Here is a 17,879-nt window from a genome sequence, read left to right on the forward strand (position 1 = left end):
CCCAAAGGGACGTCCATCCACTGGCCTCTTACGCATGACAGCGCCAACCAAGATAGTGAGCTGACTGAGGTCACGCAGCTACTAGTTGAGGAGCCGGGATTCGAACCTGAAGGTCTGGGTCCTGGTGGCTGTGTGTCCAGGACAAGTCCCTTTCCTTTTCTGCACCGCTGACCCCCCGCACCAGGGGCCCCGGGCCGCGCATGCTCAGTCGCGGGCGGCGCCTGGAGGAGACGGCGGCGGGCGCCCCAGCTGCTTTGCATTGACGCCAGCACCCGCTGGAGGTCACCGCTGGAGGCTGGGCGCGGCGTGCTGCCGGCAAGACTCGGTCCGGAGCTCGGATCCGGAGCTGCGCCATCCACTACTCTCCGTGCGCGCAACCGCTTCTGCGCTTCTCGACGGCGCGGTTTCAGACACAGCTGGGGCCGAGGTGCCTCCCTCCCTACGCCGGCGGGCGGCCTCGTAGCCTCGACGGACTTCCTTCGGCCCCCTCCTCCTCATCCCTCGGACGGCGAGATCGTCTGGGCTACCCTTCCCCGCCGTGGGCCCTGGGTCCAGGGGCGCTTTTTCGCGGGGCCGCGGCCAGCGGGCGGAGCGGCGTGGGTATCCACAGCGAGGCGGAGCCGGGGCCGAGAAGTGGGCGGTGGCAGCAGTGCCGCTGGGCGAGAGCTGGGCCGAGCGCGGGCTCGGTGCGGAGCTCACTGGCGGGGGTCGCGCCGCCTCACAGCGAGGGCGGCGTCGCCCGCGCGGCACGGACTCGCCGGCTCTGGGGTTGGGAGAGCGCAAATCTCCTCCCCGAATTTCCCCGGAAGCGCGGCGCGGCTGCGGCGAGCGCGGCGATGTGAGGGAGGAGGCCGGCGGCTCCCGCCTCAGGAAGGGCATGTTCGGAGGGGCGGCCGCGGCGCGCCGCCCGCCCCAGCGCCCCCTCCCCGCCGCCGCCGCCGCCGCCGCCGCGCCCGCACGGCGATAAAAGGGGCGGCGGTAGTACTTCCTGACGCGAGACCCGCGCTCGCCGCCGCCCGCCCGCCCGCCGAGGCGGCGATGACACGGCGCCCGCGGCGGCCCCGAGGCGCCGGGCGGGCCGTTTGCTGACCGGATTGCGGCCGCCCGCCAGCGTGTCCGCGGCGCCGCCGCCAGCATGGGCTGCACCCCGAGCATCCACATTTCCGACAGCCGGTCGGTGCACCACGGCAGCAAGGAGGCCGAAGACGCGCCCGGACCCGTGGCGCCGCCACTGCCGCCCAGCGGGCCCAGAGGGTCGCGCCGCCGGCCGGGCCCGAAGACGGTCTCCTCGACCCGGGTCCGCGTCGCTGGCCTCGCGGAGCCCGAGCCACGCGGCGGCAGCGGCAAAAAGGTAAGAGGCGCCGGGCAGGCGAAGGGTTCCGGGACCGTCGTTCGCGGCGCAGCGCGGCCCGGGCGGGCGGCAGCTTTCCACTGGGGCCCTCCCGGACCGCGGTGCCCTGTCGCCCCGCTTTGGATGACTTTGACGCCGGCCGCCCACCCGGCTTAGGCAGCGTTCATAGAGGACCTGGCCTCGGTCCCCGGACATGGATTAATAGGGTTGCGATTGGGGCGCCCTCGGAGCAGCGGCGTCGGTTCCTGGGACAAATCCGACGTCTCCAGCCCCGAGACCCGCTCTGAAAGTAAACCGAGGCGCTCGAATCTCCTTCCAAAGAGCGGGTGTTATGGACGAACCCCAGGATATTCTGGCGCCCCACTGAAACGTGCAATCACTGTGAACTTTGTTCTTTTGGCTCCTGTGATAGAAAGGGAAGGGCGGCTGGCCCTATGAAGCTGGGGGCACTAGACCCTACTACCTTGTTTTGTTTTCCTTGTCACCTTTGCACATGCAATTGCAGTTTTCCATTTTCTTTGGGACCATTAAAATGTAATCTGGAATGGCATCCGTTTTGCTTGATTGCGCATGTATTTTGAGGCTCTCTTTTATTAGCATAAATACTGTATTCAGAGCACATGTAATTAGAAAATACGATCGGCAACGCGATTTTTGAAGCATTCAGCAGAACAAAGTTAATGTTTTATTAAGCAGTCTTAGTGGGGAATTTGTGACCTCCCCTCTTTTAAAAAAATTGGGTGTCTTCTCTAACGTGTGTTGCGTTATATTTTGTCAGAGTTTCTGAGCTTAATCTTTAAGGTTTTCTAAAGGAAAGAAAATTTAAAAAAGGAAAAAAGGTGCGTGACGGCAGACGACAGCGGCTTTCCAGTTCTCGGATTTGAAATTTTAGAGCTGGAATTCGTGTGTAGTTTTACCTTTTTGAAGAGTCATTTGCAGAATTGCCTCGATTTTCTTGTTTACTGAGGACTGCCAAGTTTGAGGGATAGTTTGGTCCACTTTCTGTCTTCTATCTCTGGCCGTCTTCGTGGTACTTTTTCTGTGTGAAAGTAGAAAGTCTTTTTCAGCGTTGCATAACATCGTTGAAGTGATTTACCCACCTCTCCCATGCCTTATTCACCCCAAATGAAAATTCCACTTTGTTCTGATGATCAGAAGTTGGATTTCTTCTATAGATTCTTTGAAGAAGTCTATGATGGTTTTAAATCATTAACCCAAATTACTTGTAATATCAGTGTAATGCTTATCTATTAAACCTACCAACTGGCATCAAAAGAAAATCAGTACATAGGTGCAGAAGATGAAAGTGGAAACTTTGACAGCTTTCACGTTTTTGACCCAAACCTTTAATGTTGATTATCTTGCATCAACTAATACTGAACTTTTAGGTCACCAAAGTAGTCCTTTTAGAAGAAGCCCTGTATGTCAAAACTGTTAGAAAAAGGCCCATGTGTCAAAACTGTCCTATTAGCTTTTGTAGTGGTGTGTGTGTCCGAAAATTCACCAAGATGACTAGTAAGCATCTTGAGGGCAGGAACCTGCTCTTCTGTTATCCACAGTGCCATTAGGTTTCTCCAGAAGTCCCTACTTCCAGTATTCTGTCCCACTGTCAGAACTGTCGTCAGTTGGGGCCCAGGAAATATACATTCATGTTTACAGTGCCTAATCCAATGGCATGCATATAAAACCAAAAAACCAAACCCACTGCCGTCAAGTCGATTCTGACTCATAGCGACCCTGTAGGGCAGAGTAGAACTGCCCCACAGGGTTTCCAAGGCTGTAATCCTCACAGAAGCAGACTGCCACATCTTTCTCCCACAGGGCAGCCTGTGGGTTTGAACCACCTACCATTCTGTTAGCAGCCCAGAGCTTAATCACTGCACGGCCAGGGCGCCTTGGCATGCCTATAAAACTACCCTCCCAGAAAACTAAACACATTGTCCTGGAGTCGATTCTAATTCATAGTCCTGTAGGGTCACTAGGGTCACTTTGAGTCGGCATGCATATTAAAAAAAAAACAAAAAACAAACCTGTTGCTGTCTAGGGTATTCAGACTCATAGCAACCCTATAGGACAGAGTAGAACTGTCCCATAGTTTCCAAGGAGGGCCTGGTGGAATCGAACTGTCGACCTTTTGGTTAGCAGCTGTAGCACTTAACTACTGTAAAAACAGAATAAAACAAAACAAACCTGTTGCCGTGGAGTCAGCTCGGACTCATAGCGATCATATAGGACAGTGTAGACTGGCTCCATACGGTTTCCAAGTAGCGCCTGGTGGATTCAAATGCCGACCTGTTGGTTTGCAGCGGTAGAGCTTGACCACTATGCCACCAGGGTTTTTCTAACCACTGTAAAAACCAAACCCATTGCCCTCGAGTCGATTCCAACTCATAGCGACCGTATAAAAAAAAAAAAATGAGTAGGTGCTAAATAAATGTTGAATTTATTTTTGATAACTGTGAACGATGAAGCTTTTTCAGCCATTGCGATTTGGTTCCATAAAACCTCCAGTATAGGCTTTAAAATACATACTGGTATTTCCAGAGAAGTCAGATTGTAAATAAGTAACAGCACAGCCACAGATATAATAGTACCGTGTTTTTTATTCACTAACTATACATGTTGAGACCGCATCTCAGTTACAGGTATTTGCAATTAGGCCCATCAAGTAATGTTCTTGTCAGTTGCCTTCAAGGCAGTTCCGACTCATGGTGACCCCATGTGTGTCAGAGATGAATGACATTTTTCTTTGAGTTCAATTTGATAATTTTAAGTGTAATTTAAAATATTAAATATACTCTGGAAATTTAAAAATATATGATGAGGGAAGAAAATGAGAAACTTGTAGCAATTTAACAAGATCAAATTATATAATTAAGAGTTTCTTTATATTAATATTTGAAGATCCAGTTTTAGTTTGTAAAAAGTATTTCTTAAAACTGTAGTAAGTCAGCATACCCTTGAATGAATTTCAACAAGAAATTTCAATAAAAAATCCATTGGTGGAAGTGTTTGTACTGTAGTAAACATCAGGTCATCGAGAATAGTTGAGAGGTCGATAATTAATTGCATTTCAGATCATTAAACAGTGTATGCCCTACCCTACAGCTCTTCTCACAGTGTGTTCCATGAAGCCAATTATGGATTGTTAATAAGTATTAAAGGAAAAAGAATTCCCTGGTCAAATAACCTTGGAAAATGCTGGTTTAAACTTAAATTTAACAGGTTTCTTTAAACAGGACTTGTCAGAGAACTTAATTTCCTAAAATACTCTGAATTTCCAAGTGGTGTTCAGTGTGTGCAGCAGTTCCTAAATTTGTTTGATTATGGAGCAGTTTTATTGAGGTATATTTTAGGCAGGCCACGTGTTAAGAAATGATCCTTTATGTGAGATGCCAGTATTCTGAGTACAAGAAATATACTGAACAATAAAACTCGGTAAATGTAATTTGCTTCTTAATGATTCCAAAGGTACCTTAAGATCTTGTAATACATTAGGGTGGTTTGTCTTTATGAACTTACATAAGTATTACTAAAAATATTCTGGCTGTTTATTCATTTCAGGAGTTATGGACCACTTGGTTACAGCTAATGAATGCTGTGTTCAGTTTGAACACTTACAGTTTGGTTTTGTTTTTAATCAGTATGAGCTTTAACTGCAACATTTCAGTATTCCCTTGTTAGTCTTTGGGTTTACTCCATTTTCCCTTTCCTTAGCTAGGACTGGAGCTGTCCTTGAAAGATTTGAGTGTGGGGGAAGGAGTATCAGAGGAGACACTACGCTTACCCTCCCTCCTGTTTTTCAGCCACTCATCTAACTGCGGATGATTGATACTACCCTCACCCCCTCATGTCTCACTATCACCTCTGAGGGTGGCAGTCACGATGGTTTTGTTCACTGCTATTTTTTTTATACCCCATAGGGAGCCCTGGTGGCACAGTAGTTAAGAGGTAGGCTGCTAACCAAAACGTCAGCAGTTTGAATCCATCAGCTGCTCCTTGGAAACCCAACGGGACAGTTCTCCTCTGTGCTATAGGGTCGCTATGAGTCGGAATGGTTTTTTTTTTTAATATCCCTCAGGCTTCTCACACAAGTATGCCTTCCATAAAAGTTTGTTGACTATAAAAACTGAAAACCAAACCCACTGCCATCGAGTTGATTCCGACTCATAGTGACCCTATAGGACAGGGTAGATCTGCCACATAGAGTTTCCAAGGAGCGCATGGTGGATTCAAACTGCCGACCTCTTGGTTAGCAGCCATAGCACTTAACCACTACACCACCAGGGTTTCCGAACCATGCTATAGAAATGGAAAATTCATTTATCCCATATAAAGGAGAACTAGAAACCAGTTTTAACTAGAGTGGAAGCTATAGAATTTGGATTTGGTTTTGTGGTACTCTCTGGTTATTGCTCCTTCAGAACATTTGTACCCAAAGGATAAGTTATTTCCACCCTGGTGAGCAGAGTGGATTTCCCTATAAAGATTCAAGGATTAGTGCAGCTGGGTGGGCAGTATACACAGGTGACAGACAGCATAGCCACACATTAACCTCTAACCAAGTGTTACTGCTTTCGGCACTCAGCGCTCAGAATCCTCTCAGCCTGGCTCTCCATTTTGTCTGTCTCTCTTCCTTTTTGCTTTTCTTATTCTTTCTTCCTCATCCAGTTCTATTTTTCACCACATTCCCTTTCCTCTTCCTTTTTACTTTTTCCTGCCAGCTCACTCTTCCTCCACAAAACTGGTCAAACTAGCTATCTTAGTGAACCAAAGTTTAGTGGTTTCTCAGTGTTTCTTAGCTATGGAATAGAATTTGTTCCCTGTTCTTAATTTACAAGGTGGAGTAATTGAATTTTTATATTTCCCTAAATTAAAGCGAAATTCTCTTTGTATGTGACCCTCCTACTGATTTTTTTTCCCACTAGGGGTCATTGGCCCTTGGTAGATTATATGGAATTACTGGAAGTTTCCCTTTGAAAGTGTAGTTGAGAAAATGAGACCAGACTTTCTGCTCCTGTAATAAGCGACTATGACTTTATTTCTGGAGCTCAGACGTCATGAATTCTCATTGTGTTTTTATGCCATTCAATATGGAATCTTATCATGTTGCCAACCCCCAAAAAATCCACTGCCATTAAGTTGGTTCCAACTCACAGCGACCCCAATAGGACAGAGTAGAACTGTCCCATAGGGTTTCCAAGGCTGTAAGTCTTTGGGGAAGCAGACTGCCACATCCTTCTCCCACGGAGTGGCTGCTGGGTTCAAACCGCTGACCTTTTGGTTGGCAGCGGAGCGCTTCAACCACTGCACAACCAAGACTCCTGTAGTCTTGCCAGGCATAGCTATAAAGATATTTCTTTTATTTTTCCTTGAATTCCTATTATAGACATAAAATACTTTGTATCATACGTTTTTCAGTGATGAATATCACGGCCGTAACTTTTTAAGTGTAGTCTTTAAGGTACATGTTATGAATGTCACAACCCTACTGGTTCAGGCCTGTCCCAGGCTGGCCTTGACTTCTAGCTGAAGTGAGTGTTGTGATGGGGCCTGTGGTCCTGTCTGGCGCAGACCTTCCTTGTGAAGCGGCGTGTGAGGTTGGTCTTCCCATGGATGGTTTGCACATGTGGGTCAGGTCTTCCCTTAAATAGGGGCATGTTCATGATGTGAAACCACGAGGCGAGGCAGACATCTCAGAACAACCTAAAATGCTTTAGAGGACAGAATGTTTTAAAAAGTTAAAAAAAAAAAAAAAACACAACAACAAAAAAAAAAAACAGCAAGAAGTTACTTAGGATATGAGTAAGCCCCATGTCTCATCCAAGGTTGCCAACTTCAGTCTGGAGTCTTACTGTAGTGAGGCAGGTAGGAGGTGATGGACTCTGAGGTTTGAGTGCAGACTATTTCTATTAATACCCACCATTTCTTGGAAGCCTCCTGTGTAGCAGGGACAGTGCTAGACACGCTTGGAAATGTCATCTCATTTAATCCTCTTTTACCCTGTAAAGTGGCTGGTATAATTTTCCATTTACAGATAAGGCAGCAAAGGTTAGAAATGGGCCCAAGGTCATGAAGTTAAGCTGGGATTCAAACCCGTTGTTCTGGCTCTTTTCCCCTGAGTTGCTGAGAGTCTGTGCTTTGTTAATCCCTTCATATTTGTTACTGCCCTCATTCTCCAGCCTTCTATTAGCCACATGAGGCAGGTCGCTTGGATTTTAAGTAGGCATTCTGAATCTGTGTAATCAAGATTTTGTTAAGTCTAGACTTCTAAAGTTGGTTGCAGCTCAACTTTAGATTCCCATTTATGGAAGTCACAGCCATCTTCGGCCTGTCCTAGTTAGCTCCAGAAGTCATGTATCCTGTGACGGCCTCTAATCTGTCCTCCACTCTCCGAAATGAGTTGGCAGGGCATCCCTCAGGAGTTCTTTCTCCCTCCCCTACCTCCTGCTCAGTCTACAGGCAGCCTTACACAGGAGCTACCCAGGAACCAGTTCCGTTGCCCTTTACCTGGGGTGCCCACCCCTCCAGTTCTGCATGTACATATCCTCCCACAATTCTTCAAGGCCCAGCTGACACCTTACTTGAGCTGACTTGTGCTCTCTTTGTTCTGTTTTTCAGAACTTTCCCTGTAGCCCTTGTGGGTCTAAGCTTTCTGTCTTGAGCCTCCTGCTGGATTATAAACTGCTTGAGGGCAAGGACTATATCCTAGTTTTATTACACTTCCCAAAGTGCTTGGCAAACTCAGTAAATATTTGGATAAACACATTAGTCTCTAAGGCTTAAAGGGATTTTATTCATGTTCTGTGGTCTATCTCGGTTTGTTTAAATTTAACAAAAATTGTTGGGGTGTGTTGTATGTGTTTAAACAGAAAGCCAAAACATCCTGAAGGCAGTGATTAATCTGTGGGGTGATTAGTAAAGCTTTTGCCTCTAATTTTGGCTATGTTAGGGTTGAATAATGTTCCTGGGTCCCCTTCTTGTGTTCTGCTGTGTTTGGTAAAAAGAGTGGAGTATCATGTCAGAGAGCTGTTTTGACAAGTTTTGTATTGCAGTTCCTTAGCTACAGCCACCATATGCAGTTTGTCTATTACTGACACTGACAGGAAGGATGTCACAAATTTCCCGAACTTTGAAGATGGCCACAAAGAACTTGGTGGAGCGTGGTGGTGCTTTTTTATGTATGAGTTAGAAATATACCTTCAGTCTGTTGGATTCATTCTTTTACTGTCTGCGTGTGTGTCCCTCTCAATATTTTGTGAGTTCAGCAGCCACTTCAGCTCTTCTCACTGCTCACGGGACAACTGAAAGGGTTGGTGGCGCATCAGCAGTTTCCATGTTGTTTTCCAGTGTTTGGCATTCCAATGTCTGGAGTTCCAGTGAGGTGTGGTTCAAAGAATAGAGGAGAAGGAGGAACCAGAAGCCATGGGTTCTAGGTCTGGCTCCATCAGGTACTGACTGTGCTTGTTATTTGGCAAGTTCTGAGCCTAAGTTTTCTCAAGCATTAAATGGGGCTAGAATACTTGGGTTTTGGTGCGAATCACTTAAAATAATCTGTATGAAAGTGTTTTGAAAGCTCCAAGGCACTACAAACATGTAAGGTTTGATCATTTTCTTTTAACCACTGCACAAACGATGGCACGTCAGACCTCTAACTTCCGGGAGAGAGAGATTCAGGAAAAGAGGAGAATCAGCATCAGCATCAGCTCAAAGCTGATGATTTCTGTGAGGTGGAGGTCAGATTTACATCCACTGTCTAACTTTTTTACCAATTCTCACACCAGCCGTCCCTCCCACAGCGGTCTGTACTTGTGTTGGGTTAGATATTTCTTTGGAATGGCTGCACAGAATTCACAGACCATACTCATGATTATGGGTTTATTAGGGAAGTAACAGATTTCAATTCAAGATCAAGACCAACTTGGAAGTAACAGGAATGACTCAGGATATAGTTCTTCAACCAGGATAGCTTCTTTTCGGCTGTGCCTGCAGGTAGGCCTCTCTTGGTTGTTGGCCCTCGGCTCTTGGCCTGGCTTCTGCCCTGCTTGGGCAAGTGTTACAAAGATCTTTAGCTCTGCCAATTAAGTGCTCAGAGTCATTCCCACTCCACCAGGAAACCTCTTGCCCGGACCGCTCTTGCCCCATGGGTTGGTGAGCCTAGCCTGCTGGTCTCTTGCCACTGCTATCTCATGCTGTCTTCAGTGTTTTAGCTCTTTCTCCATCTCCTGGGTCTAAGAGGTTCTCAGCACATGGGCCCGGGTCTAAAAAACACACTCTGCTCCTGACTCTTCTTCTTCATGGTACTGAGGTTCCCCTTCAACCTCTGGGATTGGCCCCCTTTAAGCCTAGTGGGATGGCAAAACTGACCAGTCCCCTACAAGAGTTTCATGTACCTTATTTGCATAGTCCCACCCCCACAAGTGTTCCATGTACCTTATTTGCATTAGCAGGCTGATCGCCTAGGTGGGTCACCAAAAACGAACAAACCCATCACCATGGAGTCAATTCTGATGTGTAATGACCCTATAGGACAGAGTAGAGCTGCCCCATAGGGTTTCCAAGGAGTGGCTGGTGGGTTCAAACTGCTGTCCTTTTTGTTAGCAGCCAAGCTTTTAACCACTGGTGGGCCACAAGGACCTTATTTGCATAGTCTCACCCAATCATTTTGTTAGAGTTTATAGGACCATGGCTAAAAGGGCTGTATAACAATAGTTCACTGCATCGCAACCACCTTTTTCAAAGGCAGATTTTGTTCAAATATTTCTGTTTATTTTTTTAAAATAAATCTCTTCATTCTTATGTATTTTTGTCTTTTTTCCAAAATATTGTGAAAAATTGCCAGTATATAGCAAAGTTAAAGGATTATACAACCCTAAACCTACCAGTTAGATCCTGCAATTAACATTTTCCTATTTCTTGATGGTAGCTGGTTTGGTATATTTGCTTTATCACATCTATCCATCTCAGTTTCCATTCATCGGTCAATATTATTTTTGGATGCATTTCAAAGTAAATTTTACAGGTACTTAATCCATAAACACTTCAGTATGTATCCAATGTACTAGAGTTCAAAATGTTTCCTTTTTTTTTAGTAAAATTTACATAGAGTAAAATACATATTTTAAGTATACCATTCGTGAATTCTGACAAATATATACACCTTTGTAACATAAACTTCTATTAAGACATAAAATATTACCATCACACCAGAAAGTCCTCTTGTGCTCCTTCCCCGTTCTTACCCCCATGCACCCAGAGGCAACCACTAGCCTGACATTTTCCCATTATAAATTATTTTTGCCTATTCTGGAACTTCACATAAGTGAAATCTTAAAGTATGTATTCTTTGTGTAAGGCTTCTTTTACTGTATATGATGTTTTTGAGTTTCATGTATGTTGAATGTATCAGTAGTTCTTTTTTCTTGCTAAGTAGTATTCTCTTATATGAATATATAATAATTTGCTTATTCTTCTCTTGGTGGACACTAGGTCTGTTTTCTAATTTTTGGCTGTTATGAATAAAGCTGTTAGGAATTGTCATGGATTGAATTGTGTCTCCCAAAAATATCTGTCAGCTTGGCTAGGTCATGATTCCCTTGTATGATTGTACTACCATTTTACCTTCTGATGTGATTTCTCTATATGTGGTAAACCCTGTCACTATGGTGTAATAAGATGGATTAGCGGCAGTTATACTGATGAGGTCTACAAGATTAGGTACTGTCTTAAGCCAGTCTCTTCTGAGATGTAAAAGAGACAAGCGAACAGATAGACATGGGAACCTCATACTCCAAGAAAGCAGCACTGGGAGCAGAGCACATCCTTTGGACCTGAGCTTCCTGAGCTGAGATGCTCCCAGACCAAGGGAAGACTGATTCATCACAAGGATCTTCCTTCAGAGCCGACAGAGAGAGAAGCTGGCACCCTGAATTTGAACTTCTAGCCTACTGGACTGTGAGAGAATGAACTTCTCTTTGTTAAAGCCATCCACTTGTGGTATTTCTGTTATAGCAGCACTAGATGACTAAGACAGGAACAGAAGTTGTTTTGTAGGCATATGCTTTCATTTCACTTGGGTAAATACCAAGGAGTGGAATTGCTGAGTCATAAGATAGATGTATATTTACCTTATAAGAAACTGATTGACTTTTTTCCAAAATTGTTGTATAATTTTATATACCTGCCAACAGTGTATAATAAAAGTTCTGGTTGCTCCACTACCTTGCTACTATTTGCTTTTATCTGTCTTAATTTTAGCCATTCTGGTGAGTGTGTAATGGTATCTGATTGTGGTTTTGAATTTCCTTGATGACTAATGATTTGGAATACTTTTTTCATGTACTTACTGATAATTTATATAACTTCCTTTGTGGAGTTCTTATTTTAATATATATTTTTTTTAATTAAAAGAGATCAGAAATATCTTCATGACCTCTGGGTAGGAAAGGATTTATTAGACAGGCCACACAAACACTTACCATAAAGGAAAAAGGTTGAGAAATTCAACTACATTAAAATAAAGAACTCCTCATTAAAAGAGTGAAAAAATAACTGGATATATATCTGCAAAAAAATAAAACAAGACCCATACCTCACACCATGCACAAAAACTAACTTAAAATGGATCAAAGACCTAAATATAAAATCTAAAACAATAAAGATCATGGAAGATACAGGGACAATGCCAGGAGCCCTAATACATGGCATAAACAGTATACAAAACATTACTAACAATGCACAAACACCAGAAGAGAAACTAGATAACTGGGAGCTCCTAAAAATCAAACACCTATGCTCATCCAAAGACTTCACCAAAAGAGTAAAAAGATTACCTACAGACTGGGAAAAAATTTTTGGCTACGACAGTTCTGATCAGCATCTGATCTCTAAAATCTACACGATACTGTAAAAACAACAACAAAAAGACAAAAAACCCATTTAAAAAATAGGCAAAGGATATGAACAGGCACTTCACTGAAGAAGACATTCAGGCAGCTAACAGATACATGAGGAGATGCTCACAATCATTAGCCATTAGGGAAATGCAAATTACAACTACAATGAGATTCCATCTCACTCCAACAAGGCTGGTATTAATCCAAAAAACACAAAATAATAAATGTTGGAGAGGTTGTGGAGAGGCTAGAACACTTATACACTGCTGGTTGGAATGTAAAATGATGCAACTACTTTGGAAATCAATTTGGCGCTTCCTTAAAAGCTAGAAATAGAAGTCCCATACGATCCAGCAAAAAGATGGAAGCAATCAAGGTGCCCATTAATGGACGAATGAATAAATAAATTATGGTATATCCACACAATGGAATACTACGCAATGATAAAGAACAACGATGAATCCGTGAAACACAACATGGAGGAATCTGGAAGGCATTATGCTGAATGAAATTAGTCATTTGCAAAAGGACAAATATTGTATGAGACCACTATTATTAGAACTCAAGAAATAGCTTAAACACAGAAGAAAATATTCTTTGATGGTTACGAAGGTGAGGAGGGAGGGAGAGGGGTATTTACTAAGTAGATAGTAGACAAGAACTATTTTAGGTAAAGAGAAAGACAACACACAGTACAGAAGAGTTGAGCACAACTGGACAAAACCAAAAGCAGTTTCCTGAATACAGCTGAACACTTCGAAGGCCACAGTAGCAGGGACAGGGGTCTGGGGACCATGGTTTCAGGGGACATCTAGGTCAATTGGCATGACAAAATATTTTAAGAAAACGTTCTGCATCCTACTTTGGTGAGTGGCGTCTGGAGTCTTAAACACTAGCAAGTGGCCATCTAAGGTGCATCAATTGGTCTCAACCCACATGGAGCAAAGGAGAATGACACAAGGTAATTATGAGCCCAGAGACAGAAAAGGCCACATAAACCAGAGACTACATCAGCCTTAGACCAGAAGAACCAATGACTGCCCTGACAGGGAACACAACAGAGAATCCCTGATGGAGCAGGAGAACAGTTGGATGCAGACCTCAAATTCATGTAAAAAGACCAGACTTAATGCTCTGACTGAGACTGAAGGACCCTGGAGGTCATGGTCCCTGGACCTTTTGCTAGCCCAAGACTGGAACCATTCCCAAAGCCAACACTTAAGATGGGGATTAGACTGGACTAAAAGAAAATGATACTGGTGAGGAGTGAGTTTCTTGGCTCAAGTAGACACATGAAACTATGTGGGCAGCTCCTGTCTGGAGGTGAGATGAAAAGGCAGAGGGGGACAGGAACTGGCAGAAGGACATGGGGAATACAGGGTGGAGAGGAGGAGTGTGCAGTCTCATTAGGGGGAGGGCAACTAGAAGTACATAGCAAGGTGTATATGAGTTTTTGTATGAGAGACTGACTTGATTTGTAAACTTTCACTTAAAGCACGATTGAAAAAAAAAGTGAAAAGAAAGCCACAGACTGGAAGAAGAAATTTGCAAGACGTACCAGTAAAGGATCAGTATCTAGAATATGTATAGAACTCTTATAAGTTAATAAGACAGTCCAGTTGAAAAATGGGCAGAAGACTTAGGCATGTCACTAAAGAGAAACCCAAATGGCTAATAAATGTATGAAAAAATATTCGACCTCATTGGGAAAATACAACTAAAAACCACGATGAAAGAACACTTTATACCCGCTATTATGGATTGAATTGTGTCCCCATCAAAATATGTGTTAACTTGGCTAAGCTATGAGCACCAGTATTGTGTGGTTGTCCTCCAGTTTCTGATCTGATGTGTTGTAAATTCTAACCTCTGTGATGTTAGTGAGGAGAGATTAGAGGCATTATGTTAATGAGACAGTACACGATCTACAGGAATACATTGTATTTTGAGTCAATTTCTTTTGAGATATAAAAGACTCAGGCAGAGAGGACAGGAACCTCATACCAGCAAGAAAGAAGAGCCAGGAGAAGAGCGCATCATTTGGTCCCAGGGTCCCTGCACTGAGAAACTCCTAGACCTAAGGGAAGATTGATAACAAGGACCTTCCCTTCAAGCTAACAGAGAAAACCTTCCCCTGGAGCTGGTGCCCTGAATTTGGACTTCTGGCATCCTAGACTGTGAGAACAAATTTCTCTTGGTTAAAGCCATCCATTTGTGGTATTTCTGTTACAGCAGCACCCACAAAATTGGCAAACATTTAAAAGCCTGGCAGTGTTTTGAGGAACTCCTCGACACTGCAGGTAAAAGTGTCAGTTGGTTCAACCTCTTTGGAAAACCATTGACATTACCATGTAGAATTGAACATGTGACCCTATGACCTAGTGATTACACTCCTATAAACTCTCAAATACATGAGCACCCAGAAACATGTATAAGAATGTTTATAGCACTATTGCTTTTAATAGCAAAATTTTAGATACAACCTAAATGTCTATCAATAACAACAGATAAACAAGTGATACACTCAAACAAAGGAATGCTATACAGCTATGAAAATGAATCGAACTATAGCTACATGTGTTAACATAGGCTAATCTCAAAAACTTAATGTTGAGAGAAAGAAGTAAGTTATAGAAGAATGTATAAATTCTGATGCTTTTTATTTAAAGTTTAATAGCTAAATAACATCGTTTAGGAACCCATACATGGATGGAGCCCTGGTAACACAGTGGTTAAGAGTTACAGCTGCAAACCAAAAGGTCGGCTGTTGTGTACATCTTACCATAAATCTTTGTGCATATTCACAATCATTTTCTTAGGATTTATTCTTAGGAGTAGAATCTGATTTTAAGCTTTTTCTTCCTCCTCTGATTCTGCCATGCCTATTCAGAAATCTGAACAATGATGCAGTCATCGCTGCGTTACCGTCAACAGGGCTGGGGAATCAGACTCAGAAGACTTGGCCTTGGCTTTGGTACTTATTTAACTATGAGCTTGGATGAATCACTAACTCTTTTGTGAGCCTCAGTTCCTAGTGTGTAAAATGGGGATATGAGAAATGTGAGAAGATTCTTTCCAACCAATATGCACCATAGAAGTAACAGATTTTTGATGCTTCTCTTTGCTTATTATTAACCAGAATTGTGTTTTCTCACCAGTGGGTCAGTAGCAAAGGAAGCTCTGTTATAACCCTTTCAGTGCTTCTGAATGTACTGATAATGGAAAAGTAAACAGGAGTGCACTGGTCTTCTGGCCTGTAAACCAAAAAATAGTTTTCAGTGCCAAAAGCTGTGTTTGTCTTGAGAGGCCAAGAATCTTTCCAAAATGTAGAGCAGCTTCAGATCACATGGTGAATCTCTTGGGTAATTACGTGGTTTTGCTTTAGGTTCAGTTGTTTGTAAGGCTAGCTCTGCTATGATGTAGTTGCTGGTGTGCTCAGTTCCTACTGGAGTAAAATAATGAAGGCTGGCTTGAGGTGGTCTCTAGTCAGGGCTAATATGAATTGAACTTGTTCTCCTACTGTGCAGGCACTAGCTAATCCGAGTAGTGTGCCTGTCCCAAACCCAGGCTCTGAGAAGACCACCGAGCATGGCCTGCACACTGGGCCCTGGCTTCTCACCACCAGGTCCATTTGGAGTCAGCAGTTTCTCAACGGTGCTAACATAGACCTTTGCTCCTGTCAGTGCTCTGCTAAGAATTTCTCCCCAACTTAATCAGCAGGAAAAAAAAAAAAAAAATTTTTTTTTTTTTCTTTTAATCAGCAGAATTAACAAAAGAACCTTATTGAAGGTAGAGCTCTAAGAAGGAAGTGGGTAACTGTTGGAGGAAGTATTTTATGTCTGGAACAAATGCCCTCAGATTTTTGTGTTTGTGGTATACCATTGCACACACCCAAGGGGAAAAAAAAAAAAAAAACAAGACCAAGACAGGATGAGGGGTTCAAACTGTCAGGGTCATGCATGCTCAGGGGCTGGAGTGGTCCCTGTGTACTGCTGGAAGTAATGTTTGCCCTCCTGGCTGTCTCACTATGGCCCCAAGGACCCAGGCAGATGGAATCAGCAAAGAACAGATATCCCAGGGACCAGAGGAGTGTGCTTGCTAACCTCATGGAGGATCTGAGGCTGCTGAAATGGCCTCCCCTTAATGGGCACTGAAGAAGCTACCCTCTCAGTTGGCAAAGATGCTCTGGATTTGATGGAGCACTTGAGTGTTGGGTTATGAATGTATGGGACTGACACGCTTTTCTATGATCAGCTTGTTATAACTTAACTTACTAAAACATGGGTCACTAGCCTGGAAATAGCTAACGTTAACCTAATAATAAAACTCATTTATTGATTGAATTTTTACTACATACCAGGTACTGTTCCAAGTACTTTACATGTATTAAATAATTTAATCCCACTGAGTTTAGTTATTATTTCACATTTTAAAGTTAAGAAAGTAGCTAGTGAGAGGGTAATTTGCCCAAGGTTTCATAGCTAGTAAGTGGCAGCACTTACATTCAAACCCAGGTAGTATGGTTCCTGAGTCCATGTTCTTAATTATTATTTTTCTGTATTTTTCATTTTACTTTTTTGAGAAAAAGCCAGAACATAAGAAAACTGGTTGATGTCAGAAATGGTTTTTTGAGATAACTGTCCTGATGATATTGGTCAAGATTCTTTTGATTACAAGTGATATCAAACCATTCTAAACTAGCTGAGGCCGAAAGTGGGATTTGTTGGCCACAGGAGCCCTGGTGGCACAGTACTAAAACGCTCGGCTACTAACCAAAACGTCGACGGTTCAAATTCACCAGGTGCTCCGTGGGAGAAAGATATGGCAGTCCGCTTCCCCAAAGATTTATAACCTTGGAAACCCTACGGGGCAGTTCTGCTCTGTCCTACAGGGTTGCTATGAGTTGGAATTCAACTCAACAGCAATGGATTTGATTTGGGATATATCCTGGCTTACATAACCATATCATGGGAAAGGCAGGACATGTTGGCCTCTGGGACAAATAAGCCAGGACTCTTTCTCAGATAAGCCAGGATTCTTTCTTCATCTCTTCTCCTTGCTTGGTGTCATTTTCATTTTTTTGAGCTGTTTTTTTCTGCTTGACAGGAAACAATGCACACCAACAGCTCCTGGCCTCACATTTTATAGCTTCATCAATAGAGAGGGACTGAGCCTCTTGCCAATTTGAAAAATCCCAGGGAACAACCAGAGATGGACCTAGCCTAGAACACCTGCCCACCCTAGTGGCCAATTTGTGGATTCTGTGAGGGGCAGCAACCTTCACAGAACCGATGGTTGGAGTGTGGAGGAACAGCTCTCAGAGGAAGGGGTGGTGTTGGTCAGACAGGGCAATAAGCTGCCTCAGCACTGGAGTTTAGCCCAGGCCCCCAAATGCTTTTCAACTTAAGAATTGTATTAATGTACTTTCATTTGTAATGAGAGCTATTCTTCCTAATACGGACAGGTAGTTTGTACTCTAAATTATAAAAGAAACTTTCCACTTACTCTCTTTGCTAAGAGAAGAACAGATGATACTTGTGGGAACATTTCAGCAAGGCTTGACAGAAGGGCTTCCCACTTGACCTTCCCCCTTATTTTATGTAGTTTGCTTAAAAGATACTTACTCTGTATTG

The 17,879-nt window shown here is 43.6% G+C and overlaps 1 protein-coding gene across 5 annotated transcripts in view; it reads left to right on the forward strand.

Annotated features, from left to right (window-relative positions):
• Nucleotides 1-1,135: 1,135 nt before the first annotated feature.
• Nucleotides 1,136-17,879, forward strand: part of PDE8A (phosphodiesterase 8A) — a 134,242-nt gene continuing 117,498 nt past the window's right edge. For all 5 annotated transcript variants that reach the window (XR_010317383.1, XM_064267175.1, XM_064267177.1 and 2 more), the window contains exon 1: nucleotides 1,136-1,351. Coding sequence is in view for 4 of the 5 variants with exons in the window: in XM_064267175.1 (XP_064123245.1) it covers nucleotides 1,136-1,351 (216 nt within the window). In the remaining variant the exon portion in view is untranslated. The remainder of the gene's footprint in view (nucleotides 1,352-17,879) is intronic.

This window comes from Loxodonta africana, chromosome 13 (genome assembly GCF_030014295.1).
Source record: "Loxodonta africana isolate mLoxAfr1 chromosome 13, mLoxAfr1.hap2, whole genome shotgun sequence".
Lineage (NCBI taxonomy): Eukaryota > Metazoa > Chordata > Mammalia > Proboscidea > Elephantidae > Loxodonta > Loxodonta africana.